Here is a 16,382-nt window from a genome sequence, read left to right on the forward strand (position 1 = left end):
ATTTGATGCAAGACATGCAAGATCCTAAAGATGCATTTCCAGAAAACAGCATAGCTAATTAAGAATTCTTACCATAATGATCAAAGTTGCAGGTCCTATAAAACTCCAAATGAAATAGGTGTCAAGTCGAAGCCAACATCTGAAATGATAATGGAAGAAAAATGGCATTCAGGGATAGCGCATGAAATAAATATCAGGAGTAAGTGAATAGAGATAAATGAGGGTTGTATAATATTACATTAAGAGGCATGAGATGCTACACTGCTTCTTCAGTGAAATTGGATCATATGTTTTGTCTTTGGTAATGTTATTGAGAAAGTCAGGTGTTAGCTTCTGGACGAAACAAGGAAACAGCACAGATTTTACTTGAAGATGTTCACAATTAAAAATAATTATGAAAACAGACATAAAATCTAGCTTACAGCCATTCTTTGCAGCTATCAGCTTCACAGTAGGTGACTTTTTTGCTTAAGAAAATCTTTAAAAATTAAGTGAAGAGAAAAATAAATTAGCAGGTCTGAAACTTAACCAGATACAGATTTCTCCCTTCCTCATGAATATTTCTAGAAATGAACCTATGATTAAGCCAGGAGATTCGTAATCTAAATTATTCATCACTTAATTTTGTCTATGTTTAATATCCCTAGCATTTAATGATCTTGGAAATTAAATTTCCATTTCTAATTTGTGTAGCGACAAAATAGGTATCACTAGCTACAAGACAGAATCTCAGAACTGGAAGGTAACATTAAGTCATTATGCCCAGCCTCTGGGCAATGCAGAAATCCAAATTATGCATCACAAATAGATGGCTGCCTAGTATCTAGCCTAGACCATCTTCATTGCGATAGGGAGTCCAATCTTGCATTACTTCTTTGAATTTTTCTATGCTCTGGCTGGTGTCAGCTTTGATGGTGCCCAGCCATCTTGTTCTTTGACAGCCTGGTTTCCTTTTGCTGCTAACTATTCCAAACATAATTGCTTTCTCCAGTGATTGGTTTAACAACATTTCAAGAATCATATCATCTCTCAGTCTTCTTACTCCACGGCTAAACATTCCAGGTATCGACTTATTTCTAGCCTCAAAATTCTCCGTTGCCCTTTTCTGCATCTGTTCCAGTTAGTTTGAATCCTTTTTAATGTAAAATCTAGAGCTGTACACAATAATTCATCTGGAGTCTGACCAATGAAAAATAAAAATAAATTATTATTTTCTGTCATTTTTGAAAAATCTTTCTGTTGATAATAGTTTTTATGATGAGCTGTTGATGAGCAATCCTTTAGTAACATTTTTAATCAGTCATGTATCCTCTTGATTTATACTATCTGGCATATACTTAACTAACTTGTTAATGAGATTATCTGGAAGTTTTTTGTAAATGCTTTGCTGAAATCATCAAAGTCTGCAACATTTCCAAAATCTGCTAAGGAAATTACCTAATTAAAAAAAATAAGATAAGACTAGTATAGAAAGAGTTACCTTTAACCAATCCATGGTTATTACTGAATAGTATCACGGTCTGAATAATTTTATGATCTACTCTAGAATCATCCCAGATAATAATGGCAAACTGACCAATCTACAGCCCTTTGGATTTTTTTTTGATACCATCTTTTCCACTCTCTTTTTCAAAGTATGGACAATATTTACCCTGCTCCAGTTATATTTTACAGTCTGTCCTTATTTTGGAATTTGTTCTGGTAAAATTGTCATTAAGTGAACTACTTCTCTCTCTCTCTCTCTCTCTCTCTCTCTCTCTCACACACACACACACACACACACACACACACATATTTTCTCTCTCTCTCTCACAGACACACACACACACGGACAGAGGATACAAAGTTTGTAGGTTGCTGCCATATCATTTAAATAAAGTTCTCTTGTGTAGCAATGCCAGTGTTATTCTTGCTCCGATGCATATGGTTGCAGGTGCAGAAATTTGGATGTAATTATCCACATTGGTTACTTTACTACTGTTTACTACCATTTATTACCATAGTACTTTGCAAATGGTTGCTAACAAAGGTAGTCCCTGTAATGAGGAAGGCTGTATTTTACCAGTTCATCAAGTTTTCTCAAAAAGCATGTTCAAAGACATGAACATCATCAAGTCTCTAAAATACCCTCGTCAATTTCTATGGAAATTCATAGATATTTTTACATAGAAAATATCTATGTAAAAAAGCCATAGAAATAGTTATTTTATAACCATGTTCACATCAAACTTTATTTGTGCTTATTCATCCTGCCCCTCAAAGTTGCCTATCAGCAAAAATGCTTGAATACAGTGGACTAAATCAAATAAAGTAAAATCTGTCAGATTTTACTTGATTCAAAAATAAAACAGCCTGAGAAAATTCCTATACTTTTAAAGGCATCCTCTGGTAGATCAAAAGAATATATATGCTTAAGTAACTCTACCTGACTGTTGAGTAATCACTAATTAGGTGTGCACTATGTGTAAGCTGTACACACACAGAGAGAGAGAGGGAGAAACAAACACACAAACCCCAAAACACACATTATATGGAATTTTGGAGAACTATTTCTAGCATAGGGGCGTGATTTCATTTCTCACCTACTCCAGTGGGGAAAATTATGTCTTGGGATTGGGCTGTAGTGAGAAGAAAAACATGATTCCACAATATACAAGTATTTCCAATTATATCATGAGTTTGTGTAGGAAGAGGTAGGAATTGGATACTCTTTGTCTCCTCCTGCATTTACAGAGGATTCCATGCAGGATAAAGTAGGGAGGCATTATTCTTTGATTTACCCTGCAAAAAAGTGCTTTTGCTCCCTCAGGACCAAAAGAGGAAAGATGTCTCACTATATTTTCTTCATGGACATTCATAACTCATACAAGTTGGAAACCATGACACTCCATCCCTTAAAGAAAAGATATGAGTTAGCCAAAGAGTAAATTTAACTTTAACTTTAACCTTAGACTGTCTACTATTGACCTCACCCCTTTCCTAAGAGGTCTGTAGGGGGCATGCATAAGCGCACCAACGTGCCTACCGTCCCTGTCCTATTGTTTCTCTTATTCTTTTATTTTTCTTATATGTACCCATTTCATGTATTCACAACTATGTATACACTTATACTTATTATCTTGTAAACAATTGGCAAATCAAATAAATAAAATAAATAAATAAATAAATAAATGGCTAGCTAGATTACTTTTATAAACCAGATAATCCTCTTTTCTCTTTAAAACTATTATAAGTCTCTTAACTGAATTAAGTTTCAGTTTGCTCCATTTTGATATGAAACCTACTAATTTTTTTCTTTACCTCTTTCTAAAGATATGTAATAGGGATTCAGTGGCTCACTGGCTAAGACGCTGAGCTTGTTGATCAAAAGGTCGGCAGTTTGGCAGTTCGAATCCCCAGCACCATGTAACGTAGTGAGTTCCCGTTACTCGTCCCACCTTCTGCCAACCTAGCAGTTTCAAGGCATGTAAAAATGCAAGTAGAAAAATAGCGACCACTTCAGTGGGAAGGTAACAGAGTTCCATGCGCCTTCAGCATTTAGTCATACCGGCCACATGACCATGGAAACGTCTTCAGACAGTGCTAGCTCTTCGGCTTTATAACGGAGATAAGCACATACACCCCAGAGCCAGAAATGACTAGCACATATGTGCAAGGGGAACCTTTACCTTTAAATTAAAGAATCAATATGTGATTGTCCCACTAAGTCACTCCAATTTCAGGCATGATCACAGTATTTGCAATATAATTGCAAACAATGCATAGTCATCACATCAGTGATATCTGTTCTGAGGTCTAAGTGACCCTTAAACTTGAACCATTCCAGGAGAAGAGTGGCTTGCAATCTGAATCAGTCATCACTTAGACAATGGCTGGATGGTAAAGGAGATAATCACTCCTTTTTTGAAGAGGGGTTAGTGCATGTGCCTTGAATGAGGCAAAGATACAATCTGCCTTGAAGAGGCTCCTCCTGGATCTAGCCATATCAGTGGATTATCTAGATTGTTCTCATTCCATGCTCACACAGACAAGAGGAACCAATCTGTTTGTGCTGGTGGGAGATCTATTTGGGCCTTGGATGAGGACAATGAGTCATTTCTGGTCCTTTTTTACTTCTTGTTGGCACTAATTATCTTCCATTGCTCTTATCTTCTGAGATCCCTGTAATGATTGGAAATGAGGGGCACTGTTTTGCAGTGGTTCTGCTTCTTCCTAAGTGGGTTACTTTTAGTAAGTAATAGTATGGGCAGATAATAATTTACACGAACCTACTGGGAGAAATCTTCTGTCACTTTGTGATGGACTATCATGAGTATGTTATAATGCCCAGATTGATATCTGGGCCTCAAGCCTGTAATGTAATAGAAGTGTTGACCTTGTGCCTAGATTCTGTGAGGGTCCAGGTGTGGAGAAATAGATTGAAATTGAATTCCAGAAAGACTGGTCACTATTTGACCAAAAACCATCTGACGATCTGAACGGAATATCACCTTCTTTGAAAAAGGAGGTACATGGTCTGAGGAGGTCTTTCCAGATTCATGACAAAAATCAGATAAAAGATGGAGACCATGGTTGGGGAAGGGAGATTCTGTCCAGCTTCAACTGGTGTGCCAGTTGTGGCACTTTCTGTAGGAGATAATCCTGCCAACAGTGACTCATACTCTTCTTGTGACTAAATTATGCAGTGGTCTTTGAAATGCAGTTGACAAAATTCAGCATCCTGTTTATTAGTGAATAAGAGTTGTTATTTGCATAGAACCTGAGTGCTGTCAGTCCTTCAAGGTAGGCAAGATCAGGAAACCAACATCATTAAAAAAATACTAGAATTTCAACTATATATAATCAGCATAGGTTAAAATAACATTATCTTAGAGTCCATTGAAGTTTAGCAGCTAATACATTCAAACAAATAGATAAATATTAAATAAAATATTGAAATCCTAACTCATTTCCCCCACCCTCTTACATCAAAGAGAGTCAAAGTGAGGCAATGTTGAATTTCTTTCTTATACTTTCAGTTTTTTTCAGGCTCATGTTTACTCATGCGAAACCAAAGCAATGTTTTCTCCAAGGTCATCTCAGTACTCTTCTACATGTGTTGGCATCTCTGCTTCAAAAAGATAAAAATATAGCCTTCTGGATACAATTCAAAGTGCTGGTTTTGATCTATATGACTTGGCTTGGATATTGTTAAGACCATACAGTATACTTTAAGTAGATCCTACTTGTCCAGCACAAACATTCTGGGCAGAAATGCTGAGTCCTTTCCCCATTAAAGCAAGCAGTTTATGTATTTTTCTGTGGTCACAGTTACTCACTGAAATCTTCTGCCAGAAATCTGCATGATACCATAGCCCCTGTTCTTCAGGAGTTGTTTAAAGTAGACCAGTTTAGAATCAGGCTTTAGATCTAGTTTTGGGATACCTAACATCCTAATGTGAGAATGTCACAATGCTACACTAACCATTTGCTGAGGACATTTCATGTCAGTCAGCTGTTTCTGAGGTTTGCTATCATTGGTCTAAGGTATTCTCTCTCAAAAGTAATGTTTTCCTTGGCATTGTGACCCAAGACTTCTCATGCAGGACTCTTTAGAAGATAATGAACTGCTAGACTCAATCTTCTAGGACATTGTGTGATTGATATTCCTGTGGCAATGCACAAACTGAAAATTAATGTAAATCTGGAGGTTTTTTTAAAGGAAACTGTGCCACTGATGATTGGAGTAGGTGAAGGATGCTCAGAGTGACACGCATACACATACCTTCCACAGGTTCAGAACAATGATAAGTACTGCAGTGGATTTTCCCCTCTAGGCAAGTGAGATGAGGATGGAAGAGAAAGGATGGCTGCCCTGAAACTGAGGGAAGCAACCTCAATCTGATAAAGGTAGGTTATGGAGGTAGCACTTTTTGTAACTGAAACACTGCCCTCCCAAATCAAAGGTGGGAGGAAGCACATTAATCAAAACTCATTCTGCCCTTCCCCAAATCTTTTGAAGACCACAGCTGAGTTTATGAAAATTGCACAACTGCCCTCCAATTTGAATAATTTCCTTGGGGTCACTATACAGGAACAATTTGGTATACCAGCAACTACATTTATGTATTGCATCTTTATACTTTGTAAGGTGTATATTTAATGGCACAATCATCAATTAAGATGCTAAAATACGTTGTTAGTGTCTTTTGTGCTCTGGTAGAAGTCTCTGCGGAATTTGCATCTTGACTCTCTTTGGCTGTTCATGTCTGATGAAGTATGAATCAATTTTCCCTTTATATGATGCAATTCAAAGGCATTTCTGCCCAAGGTGGATATCTTATATATGTATTCACTTGCAAATCCATTAATTAGAAATGTTTCTGTACTAAATGGTCTACTTGTTTCTGTGGAAATGTCGTGATAGCTGTTATTGATTAGTCATTTCATCTAGATAAGGCACATCCAAATAAAGATTCTGCATATGCCTTTGAGTGGCATGACATACAAAGACAGAAATCTATACCCCTCCTTCTACATTGATGTAGTGATTGATATCTAGTCTTCTGTTTTTTTGCTGTCAAGTTCAATGCACCAAATAATTCTGCGGTATCTCACTCATTCTTTCTCTGATTTGGGGCTTGTCTTTGTCTGCCTTTCTTTGAGCATTCTGGATACCTGTTTGGATTGTTTAGTCTTCCAGATCAAGCAGTCTTTCTTTAGAAACTTGTTTGTTTGCTTGATAATTTCTCTAACCTTAAAAGGATTGGCATTCATTTCTCCCTTCTTCTTCTGTTCTACTAGTTCCTGCAAGAAATAAATTTGTTTGTGCATTTGCTAGCTTCATGGCTTCATCTTATGAGTTGTGCAATACATGCACATACAGTACCTCTACCTGCACTGCACCTTTCTTTCTAATGTTGACCTAGTGTTTGGAGAAGGAGATAAGCACTTTCATGTTGAATTTCCACAGCTGATAATTTCCATTATTCATTTTTACTATGCCACACTTTAATTTTTGCTTATAAGTTTTGTTTCTGTATGTCTTCTTCCTTTGAGATTGGTCACTAGTTACAGCTGCAGTTTTTCTGAGTTTATAGATTTTTACCAGAACTATCAGAATAAACGAATTGTTTTTATATAAACACACTATTTAACTTTTACTATATCTGAGCACCATTACAACTGCAGATTTGTAACAACCTTTATCAGTATTCTTTATTATCATACATTGCTGGATCAACCTTCTATGCTAAAACAATCTTCAGAGGTATGAATTTAACTTCTCTTTCACGTATAGACCATCACTTTCCATTTGCATTTCTTTCTTTGTTCCATATATCCAATAGTACAGAGTTCCAATACCTAATAGCCTTGGGACTAATATTACTGAATAATATTACTCAATCTCATAGTTTCTATATTTCACATAAATGAAAGGTACATTAATATCTTTAGTGTCCAGTATTAATAAGTCTTTGCAGTTTGTATTTGAAATAGAATAAATTTCAGGAAATCCCATTTCTTTTTATTTAATTCCTACTTCCATTGTATTTTTTCATACTAATTCTTTTTAAATATAACATACAATTCATACTAAATACCTATTAGAGGCAGTTTTCATGGCATTCCATAAAACATAGGGTTTAAATTCAGATCATTTACTTGAAAATCATTTTGCATATCCTCTGAATATAGTATTTAATCAAAATATTATGCAATAGAAAAAGGATATGATCTCTGTTTAAAACTGAAGTATGGTAGAGCTAAAATAGTATGCAGATCAAATGGAATGGAATGGGAGATTATGTCTGTTACAACTTTAACTTTGCTAACTATATGAACTTAATCAGATTTAGATACCAATTTTCTTGAATAATTTAGCGGATTAATTGATATATAACCTCTAACTAATGGGTTACTAGTCCTTCAAGCATCAAGAAGTTGATAAGCTTTAAGTAGTTCTCTGATTAAATAGTTCCATTGGACTGAGCATATTTTTCTTTAAAGTCATTGATATCTAAATATTTATTAAGGAACCATTTTCAATATCTTGCTAATATAAATTCAACCTTTCTGACTTGTTCAGTCTTAAACAATTGATGATATATATGAATGTGGCATTTCCCCTTAAATTAGTTCTTAAGTTTAAAAAATTTCATTAGGGATGATATTAAATTTTAGATAGAGAGGTCACTGCAAGCCAGTGCAAATAAATTGTGGAAGACAAGCAAATGGAAAGATCTAAGATAGATAAACTCCTGAATATAATTGACTTATTTATACCGTATTTAATAAACATGCCATCAGATGATAGTGCTTCAGGTTCTCAAAAATGGCAACATTAAGGGGAAAAAGTTAATTTGAGTAATAAGATATGCTAAGAATAACTACATGAATCTAGTAATTCTATGGTTAGTCAAAAACATTGTAAAGCTGTGATGAAGTATTATTAGAGAAGGCTTGCTAAGGAATTAATTGCTTAAATGTAACTGAGGCTCACAAGGTGCATATGGGAGATCCCATACCGGAAGTCCTGTGGTAGAGATTTTTGGTGGGAAGGAGATTTCTAGTGTCCCTTCATTGTTTGACCTTTGATAAGCCATCCAGTAAACATGCATCGAGTGCTACAATCTCTTGGCATGAGAGGGAAGTGAAATAAAATATGCATGGAATCATCAGGTCAAGACATTCAACTATTTTAGCTTCTAATTACACTGGGTGATGACTTTTTGTATACAGTACTTCAACCCAGAAGAAACTCCTGCTAGGGAACAACTAATGGCATAAAGCACGCTTGACTTCAGGTCAGGTGTGCACTCTTTTTGATCCCTGTAAGAGGATATCAGATCTGTCAGACTTTTTTTAGCCAGTTAGTGCATGAATTGACTTCCAAGAATACCCATGGTTTGATGAGTGGTTTTATTGTAGCAAAGTTAATGAGGCCATTAGAAATAATTCTTGTGTCTCTTGTATATCAAATAAAAATCTTCATTATCATAAAATGAAGGTTTATATCATTGTACTTCTTTGTCCTTCTCAAGCAATGCAGCAGACTAGAAGCCAATCTTTTGACTGGAAGGAACCTTTTAATCTGATTCTTACTTTTGCTTATTGACTGATTTGGTACCAGATTGTTTGACAACTGACTATTGCATTGCCAATGAGGAAGGTATAAGCAGAACATAGAACATAGAATAACAGAGTTGGAAGGGACCTTGGGGGTCATCTAGTCCAACCCCCTGCTCGAGCAGGAGAGTCTATTCCAAATATTAGCCTTTACCTAGGATCGAACTCACAGCCTCCTGATTGTGAGATGAGACCTCCACCTCCAGGCCACTGCTTCAGGTTCTAAGAAGTTCTTGTATATCTGAAATAATTTTTAAAATCAAGGTTGCATGGGTCCTCTCAGAGTGAGGAGACTTAACAAAAACTATTCAGCACTCTTATAATGGCAAGGATGGAGGAAAATGCATGTAGCAGTGGATCTTAGTATGAGAGAAACCTCTCCCCCTTTCTTGTCCTGCACGCTTACTTTGATTTCAGGACTTCCCAGAAAGAATGGCAGACTGAAGATAGCTCCAGCCCTTCAATCTTAGCTGGTTAAAGGGAGAACATGAGATCACCCAAGGTGTGTTCCATATGGTTGCTTCTCAGAAGGAGACTGCAAAACAGCAGTTTCTGGAGAATGGGAGAACCGGTAGGTGAAGGAATTTGTCATACTTACTCCAATTGCAAACAGAGTCTTTCAAAGAGAACTAATTTTGCACTTTTCTTGTTAACCTCTTTCAGGAATTGTCTGTTTTAAAGAAGTTAGACAGACACCTTCAAATTACAAGGCTGAAAATATCAAGAGAGTGCCTTCAATCCTTAATATAAGAAAATGAAGATACATCTTTACAACCTTTAAGTATTTAAAATACACAGCAAGAAGCAAGGCAAGGTTTTGGCTTTAGAAATTTTTAAATAGATTAAGGACTTAGAAATCATTGGAATATTGGACTTTATATATTAAGACGTTGAAATTAATTTTAAAGAATAAACGTATTTTTGTGGAAAAGAAAAACTGTTTTTGATATTAAAGACATAACAAATCAAGCAACTTATAATGACATTCAGAAATATACATAGGAACTGCAGTCTGTTCCCAAAAGAGGGTGTTACAAAAAATGATACGCAACACAGCATATCCAAAAACAACATAAACAAGTATTTGGACAAGATTTTTTCACTAGACATAAAATATCCTGGATGAGGCTTTAAAAATTAAGAAGGAAATAAAAATGACAATCCCATAAAGTAATTGGTATATTTTTTGTTGTAAAGTCTGTTGTAAAGTTTTGAAGAAATTTGAAGCAAGTATCAACAACCATCATAATGGATTAAAGAACAAAATTGTTTTATGTTAAAAGAAGGAATACAAAATCAGTTTATTTGACCAGGGTTAAAAGGGAGCATTTTGCAATTTTGGGTGGGTTTTTCTTTTTCTTTTTAATTTTCTGACATCTGACTGGAAAAATGTTTATGTATTGGACCTACTTAACCTAACATGGTATTTAGGCTTTCCCCCTACATTACTTTATGTATCCTAGTCCTTTTACTTAAAAAGCTTGGACTGCTTGTGTGCTTGTTCTATTTAAAGGAAATATTATCAATCTTTGTTATGTTAAATTCCAGTCTTTTGTTTATATTAGGATACTGGGATTCCTTTTTGCCTTCTAAATGTGGATTTGCTTAGAATTGAGATATGTTTATTTGAATGTAACATATTGTTATTTGGGGATTTTATTTATTTTTGTTCACACTAGGATATTGGGACCACTTACCACTTTTAAATGTGGATTTGCTTACAGCTAAAAAATAAGATGTGGAATGTTTAGTTTTACATATGTTAATTAATGTTATTGTTTTAGGGCTCTATCTGGACATTTTGGTGACACCTGGATTGGAAATATGTTACCTGTTGTATATGTCTATATTTGAGAGATGAATTATTGGATGAGGAGTTTTATATTTGTTAATTAAGAGATGAAAAGATAGTGAAATTTTTATACTTGGTTTGAGTTTAGGAAGTTGCTTTCTTAGGAATTTTTCTTTTTATTTCTATTTCTCTTTCTCCTTTGCTTTTTTGCACCTCTATCTTGTACAAAAAAAGAAACTTTGATTTCAAATGCAAAGAAGTCTATAGTAAGAATTCTATTATTGAACAAGAAACTTTGCTACTGATTGATAGTATATAGCTTTCCTTTATATACTGCTGATGTTTTTCTGCTCAGAAACTCTGTTTCACTGTTTATTATATATGGCACTTATATTAAGGGTTGCCTGATATATAGAGGGTCCCCATTGCATCCCATAGTCTTCAAGCAGCTTGCAAATGTAATCTTGGATCTTCTTCCTGTTTAATTTTTGACAAACAGTGGAGAACAATCATAGTGTCAAAATATTGGATATGTTCAAAAATGGGACAAATGAAGCTTCAGGTAACTACAGATCAGACAGCTAGATGTCGGTACCAGGCAAAACTCTGAAATAAGATCATTAAATAGTTTACTGATGAGCATTTTGCAAAGAATGCACTGCTTGGCAAGAGTTAACAAGGATTTATCAATAATATGTCAGGCCAAATTAACTTTATTTAGTCATTTTATCTTTGAGTGGCCAGTTTAGTTGAACATGGGAGTATGGTAGACTTACTATAAATGTGTCCTGACTTCAGCAAAGCATGTGACAAAATTTTCCATGATATTTTAGTAGACAAGATGGCAAAGTGTAGGCCGGGTAATGCTTCTATTAGATGGATATAGGAATGGTTGAATAAAAATAGCACTTAGACTTATATACTGCTTCATAGCACACTCTGAGTGGTTTACAGAGCCATTGTATTGCCCCCAATCATCTGGATCCCCATTTTACCAACTTGGAAGGATGTAAGGTTGTGTCAACCTTGAGTCAGTGAGAATCAAACTGCTGGCAGTTGGAAGAATTAGCCTGCAATAGTGTAGTCTAATCACTGCACCCCCGCGGCTCTCACTGATTAAGCATATCCAGTAAAATTACTGAGAGTAGTGGTGTACCTGCTCTACATCTTGAATAAGGTCAGGAAATATGATTATCAAATTTAAAGTTGACTAAATTTGACTGTATGGAGACAAATACAGGAGAAGTATTTAGTATTTTTAGCCTGGGGAAAAGAAGATTAAAGACAGACATGTCTTCTAGTATTTAAAGAAGCTGATGGGGAAGAATTTTTCAGAGTTGTTCCAGAAAACAAGAAACAATGGGTTTATACTAGAGGGAAATAGATTTCAGTTGGATACAGGAAAAATTTCCACTCTATAATACAATCTTGAGGCAGTTATATTTGTGTAGAAATAACTGTGGAGATGCTATTTGGAACTTTGGCTGAAAAAGCATGTGAAGCTTTAAAAAGGGTTTCCAGATAATTCAAGCCTGCAAAGAAAATATAGCTTTTCTGTTGTTAACATTGGACATTGAGTGATGCTCTCCAGTTTTACCTAAGCTTTTTATATACATCAATCTATATGGTAATTTCCTTTTAGAATGACTGCAAAGCACAGTTGCACCAATATTTACAAAACGGAATTATCTAATCCTAGTAATTATCTACAGCCTATTGCAACCTCTGAATATTTACATGCTATCTATTTCATACTTTCAAGATTGGAATATATGTTATTTATGATAGAGATTAGAATGAATAAAAGTAAAAAATGATCAGGTCTCTGTTTTATTTAGGATTCAACTTAGCATTCCACACCAGCTTTTAGCTGGTTTTTCATCAGTTTTTCATTTACCAAATAGGAATTGTTAGTGTTAGTCACTGATCATAACTAATATAGACGAAATATGACTTGGATTTATGCTGATATTAACCATGTAACCATGCATAATTGCTATACAAAGGACATTAACTAAAGCCATCTATATTGACTGAAGGATAAAATAAGGATAAATTTTGTTCCTGTTGTTCTTAAAATGACCTTGTACTGCCAGCTGTCATTCCTCAAACCCTGTAGAACAGATTTCCTTCTGTATATGTCACTTGATTTGACATGGCAAAATTAAGGATTGAAAAGGATTCTGTGCTTCTCCCTTCAACTCAATTCCACATAAAGAAAGAAACAATGGGAGCGAAACCGGGTAGTCTCTTTTGGGGCTGAAGCATACAGTACTGAAATTAAGATGGAACAGACAAAACCCTTGTCAGTTTCACTCCTTTTACCTTGACTGAGCTGACCTGGCTGGTGGGGAGCTGTAAAGCTTTCAGATTTCCATTTTCCTTATATAATATTAGTGGCATAAAGCAAATAGACAGAACAACAAAATGAAATAAAACAAACCTGTTCATGCATGCCATATTAAGTTCAACCAGCTCTGTTCCTTAACCCTGCCAAATTTATGTAAGCACATCGGTCTAAAACAGTTTCCAGATTGGCACAGAAGCCTTATGTAGAAGTGCACAGAGTTATGTATTTGATCTTGCAGGGAGAATAGCTTCTCCCTCCACCACTCCTCCTCCTCTTTTTTTTTTAAGAACATAACAATGTTTTCAATCTGAAACATCTCAAGCTTAAAATTAGAATGCCATGAGCTTAGTACTATGGCAATTCTACTGAGGACAGAATGGCTGTTTCAAACTCAAATTGCTTTGAATTCAAAATGTCGGACACTACTACATTTGTCTCTTAACTAAAACTGCAACTATATTAAGAAACAGCCTCTATTCCTGACTCCAGCCCCGTGTACAGAAATGGCTCCAAGGACATCCACCACTTAACTGTAACTTACAGTTAAGTAACTACTCCAAGCCACAACAAAGCCCTAGCCTCCTGTCTGTAAGAACGAGAAGAGGTTTGGAAGATCCAGAGCTCAGGAGCTTGGAGTCAGGACCCAACACCCCTCCAAAAGAACGCCAGGAAGAATGGAAAAATAATTATACCCTGTTCACATCAATCAGATCAAACCAGCTTGATAATATTCCTCAATTTCACCGCTACTTTACACTGATGAATTGATTTTTATTTCCTAAATAGTATCACTGTATCCTGTCTTGAACTGAATATATTTGTAGGGTAGTACAATCATTCAGTCATTCAATCAATCATTCATTTTCAGATATATATTCTGTACAGAAATTTTTATCTGGTGGAATGTACAATAGATCCAGTTTCTCTATCTATCTATCTATCTATCTATCTATCTATCTATCTATCTATCTATCTATCTATCTATGTATCTATCATCTATCTATCTATCTATCTATCTATCTATCTATCTATCTATCTATCTATCTATCTATCTATCTATCTATCTATCTATCTATCTATCTATCTATCTATCTATCTATCATCTATCTATATCTCTATCTCTCATCCATCTCTCATCTATCTTATAAAGAAAAACAAAAATCTGGGAAGGACACAGATCTCAGAGTCTTGGTACTTCTTCTAGGTATTTTCATTCTAATAAAATTCACTCACTTCTTATCTTCTTTATGGGTGCAGATTAAGCCAGTGTTATTAAATGATATTGGCTAAAACAACAAAGAAAGGGAAATTGGGTGCAAGTTTTGTGTCGAAGAGTTATAGTCTACTGAACCAAATCTAAGCAATCATTTATTTTTAAAATCATTAGGTTAGGATAGCTTTAAGTGATTCCTATTTCTCAACCTATCATCTCAAAATCACAAAGTGTTTTGAGATGTTGACCTTTCTTCAGAATTAGAGGGCATTTATAGTCTTTAGATTCCAGAGTACTTTGCTTGAGGCATCGTACTTAGAAATATCAAACATTCATAATGTTGATATGTATTTTAATATAAACAGGATGGTACAAAAATATAGATCTGAACAGAGATAAAATCATATGATTATGAGTTCATTTTATTCAGTTCAGTATTTTGGACTAACTTTTTTCTTCACAAAATCCTCACCTTATTTGTATTTTATTGTTGCCATCCTTGCATAAAATCTTTTTGCCTTCTATAATTTTCTTAACATCTGTTGTCCTCCTTTCCAAAGAAAAGAAATTCCAATGGTAGATTATAGCTGAAGCTTTGACTGAAATGAAACCGAAGATCTTAGCATTGTTGATTGTTTTTCCCTCTCTACTTAGATCCCAGAGAAAAATCTTTATTGTATCTCTTAGAACAAACCACTTTACCTAAGGTGTTATGATGGAAATATTGGACAACTAGTTTACTTGCTCTAGGTTAGCCTGGGAAATAAAAAGAATCACCCTGGAAGAAGGCAACCAGGAATCACTTGTCTACCATTGCTAAGAAAATTACATGGAGTGAAGCCTGACTTGGAAGTGTGTTTAAGCATACAACTGTGTTTAACCCTACAATGGTAGTAAGTATACAATTTAGTTAACTTATTTTTGAGCATTTTAATTATTTTATTTGCAAACATGTTCATATTCCTATCTCCTTATCTAAGGAGAGGTGAAAAATTGGCAAAGTCTTGACCTAAAGAACAAAGTCTCCTGCTTATGCTCTGATGAAATTACATTTTCACCAAGTCTTGGAGAGTGGAGACTGCACCAAGCTGAGAGGACAGGGGCATAGAGAAACACCAGAATCCAAGGAAGGCTATCATAGGGGTAATGGTTTATTTTTGGGGAATCAGGAACTTCTCCCAAGTAGACCATATCCTGCTTCAGGAGAATTAGTTCTGGTTGAACTTGTATGAGGGCTTGAAAGCTTCCTTTATAAAAGTTTCTCCTTGTGACCAGTTTGCTACTGGATCCTCCTCCCCCTCCCCCTCATTATTTTATTTATTAAATGGCTGCCCAACCAGTGGATTCGCATCAGCCATCCAACCAATGGATTCTCAACGTCTTGTACATTTATTACAGGGAAAATAGAAGGTGGAGGCCTTAAGAATTTACATCACCTTGAGTTGATCAAAAATAAAGGTGAGATAAAAATCAAATGAGTAAATAGATAATAAATTGATAAATCAATAATGGCTTCTCAATCATAAACCTGAAAAATGTGGCTTTGTGGATAACTGATTTCTGCTAATAACTATATAACACCTTGCTGCTTAACTCTTAGAAGTTGTTACTTATACCTTGTCTGTGAATTTTGATCTCTGAATTGTTCCTCAACCCCATTTTTCCTGCTAACTCTGCTGTGACGAAACTTGGACAATTCAATCCCAGACTGTGCGTGCTTAAGCTTTAGTTTGATAGCTTGTTGCCACAGATATTTAAGACAGCAAAGTTCCATAATCTGATTGTATGTTTTAATTTTATTCAACCTTTTATTGAGGCGATGTTATTCAGTGTGGATAGGGTTATGATCACAGATCAAAATACAAGAGAGAAATTGAATGGCACTTGTAATTTTCAATATGAATAGAAACTTTAGGGTC

General features: G+C 35.2%; 1 protein-coding gene and 1 long non-coding RNA gene across 29 annotated transcripts in view; one reads left to right on the top strand and one right to left on the bottom strand.

The window, feature by feature from the left end:
• Positions 1-16,382, top strand: part of LOC148132379 (uncharacterized) — a 531,004-nt gene that overhangs the window by 298,652 nt on the left and 215,970 nt on the right. The window lies entirely within an intron of this gene.
• Positions 1-16,382, bottom strand: part of ADGRL3 (adhesion G protein-coupled receptor L3) — a 573,686-nt gene that overhangs the window by 129,162 nt on the left and 428,142 nt on the right. For all 28 annotated transcript variants that reach the window (XM_087957273.1, XM_087957271.1, XM_087957269.1 and 25 more), the window contains one exon: positions 73-139. In XM_087957273.1, the coding sequence (XP_087813399.1) occupies positions 73-139 (67 nt within the window). The remainder of the gene's footprint in view (positions 1-72; positions 140-16,382) is intronic.

This window comes from Notechis scutatus, chromosome 2 (genome assembly GCF_049901735.1).
Source record: "Notechis scutatus isolate UNSWTSFEM ecotype Mainland chromosome 2, rNotScu1.2, whole genome shotgun sequence".
In the NCBI taxonomy this organism is placed as follows: Eukaryota; Metazoa; Chordata; class Lepidosauria; order Squamata; family Elapidae; genus Notechis; species Notechis scutatus.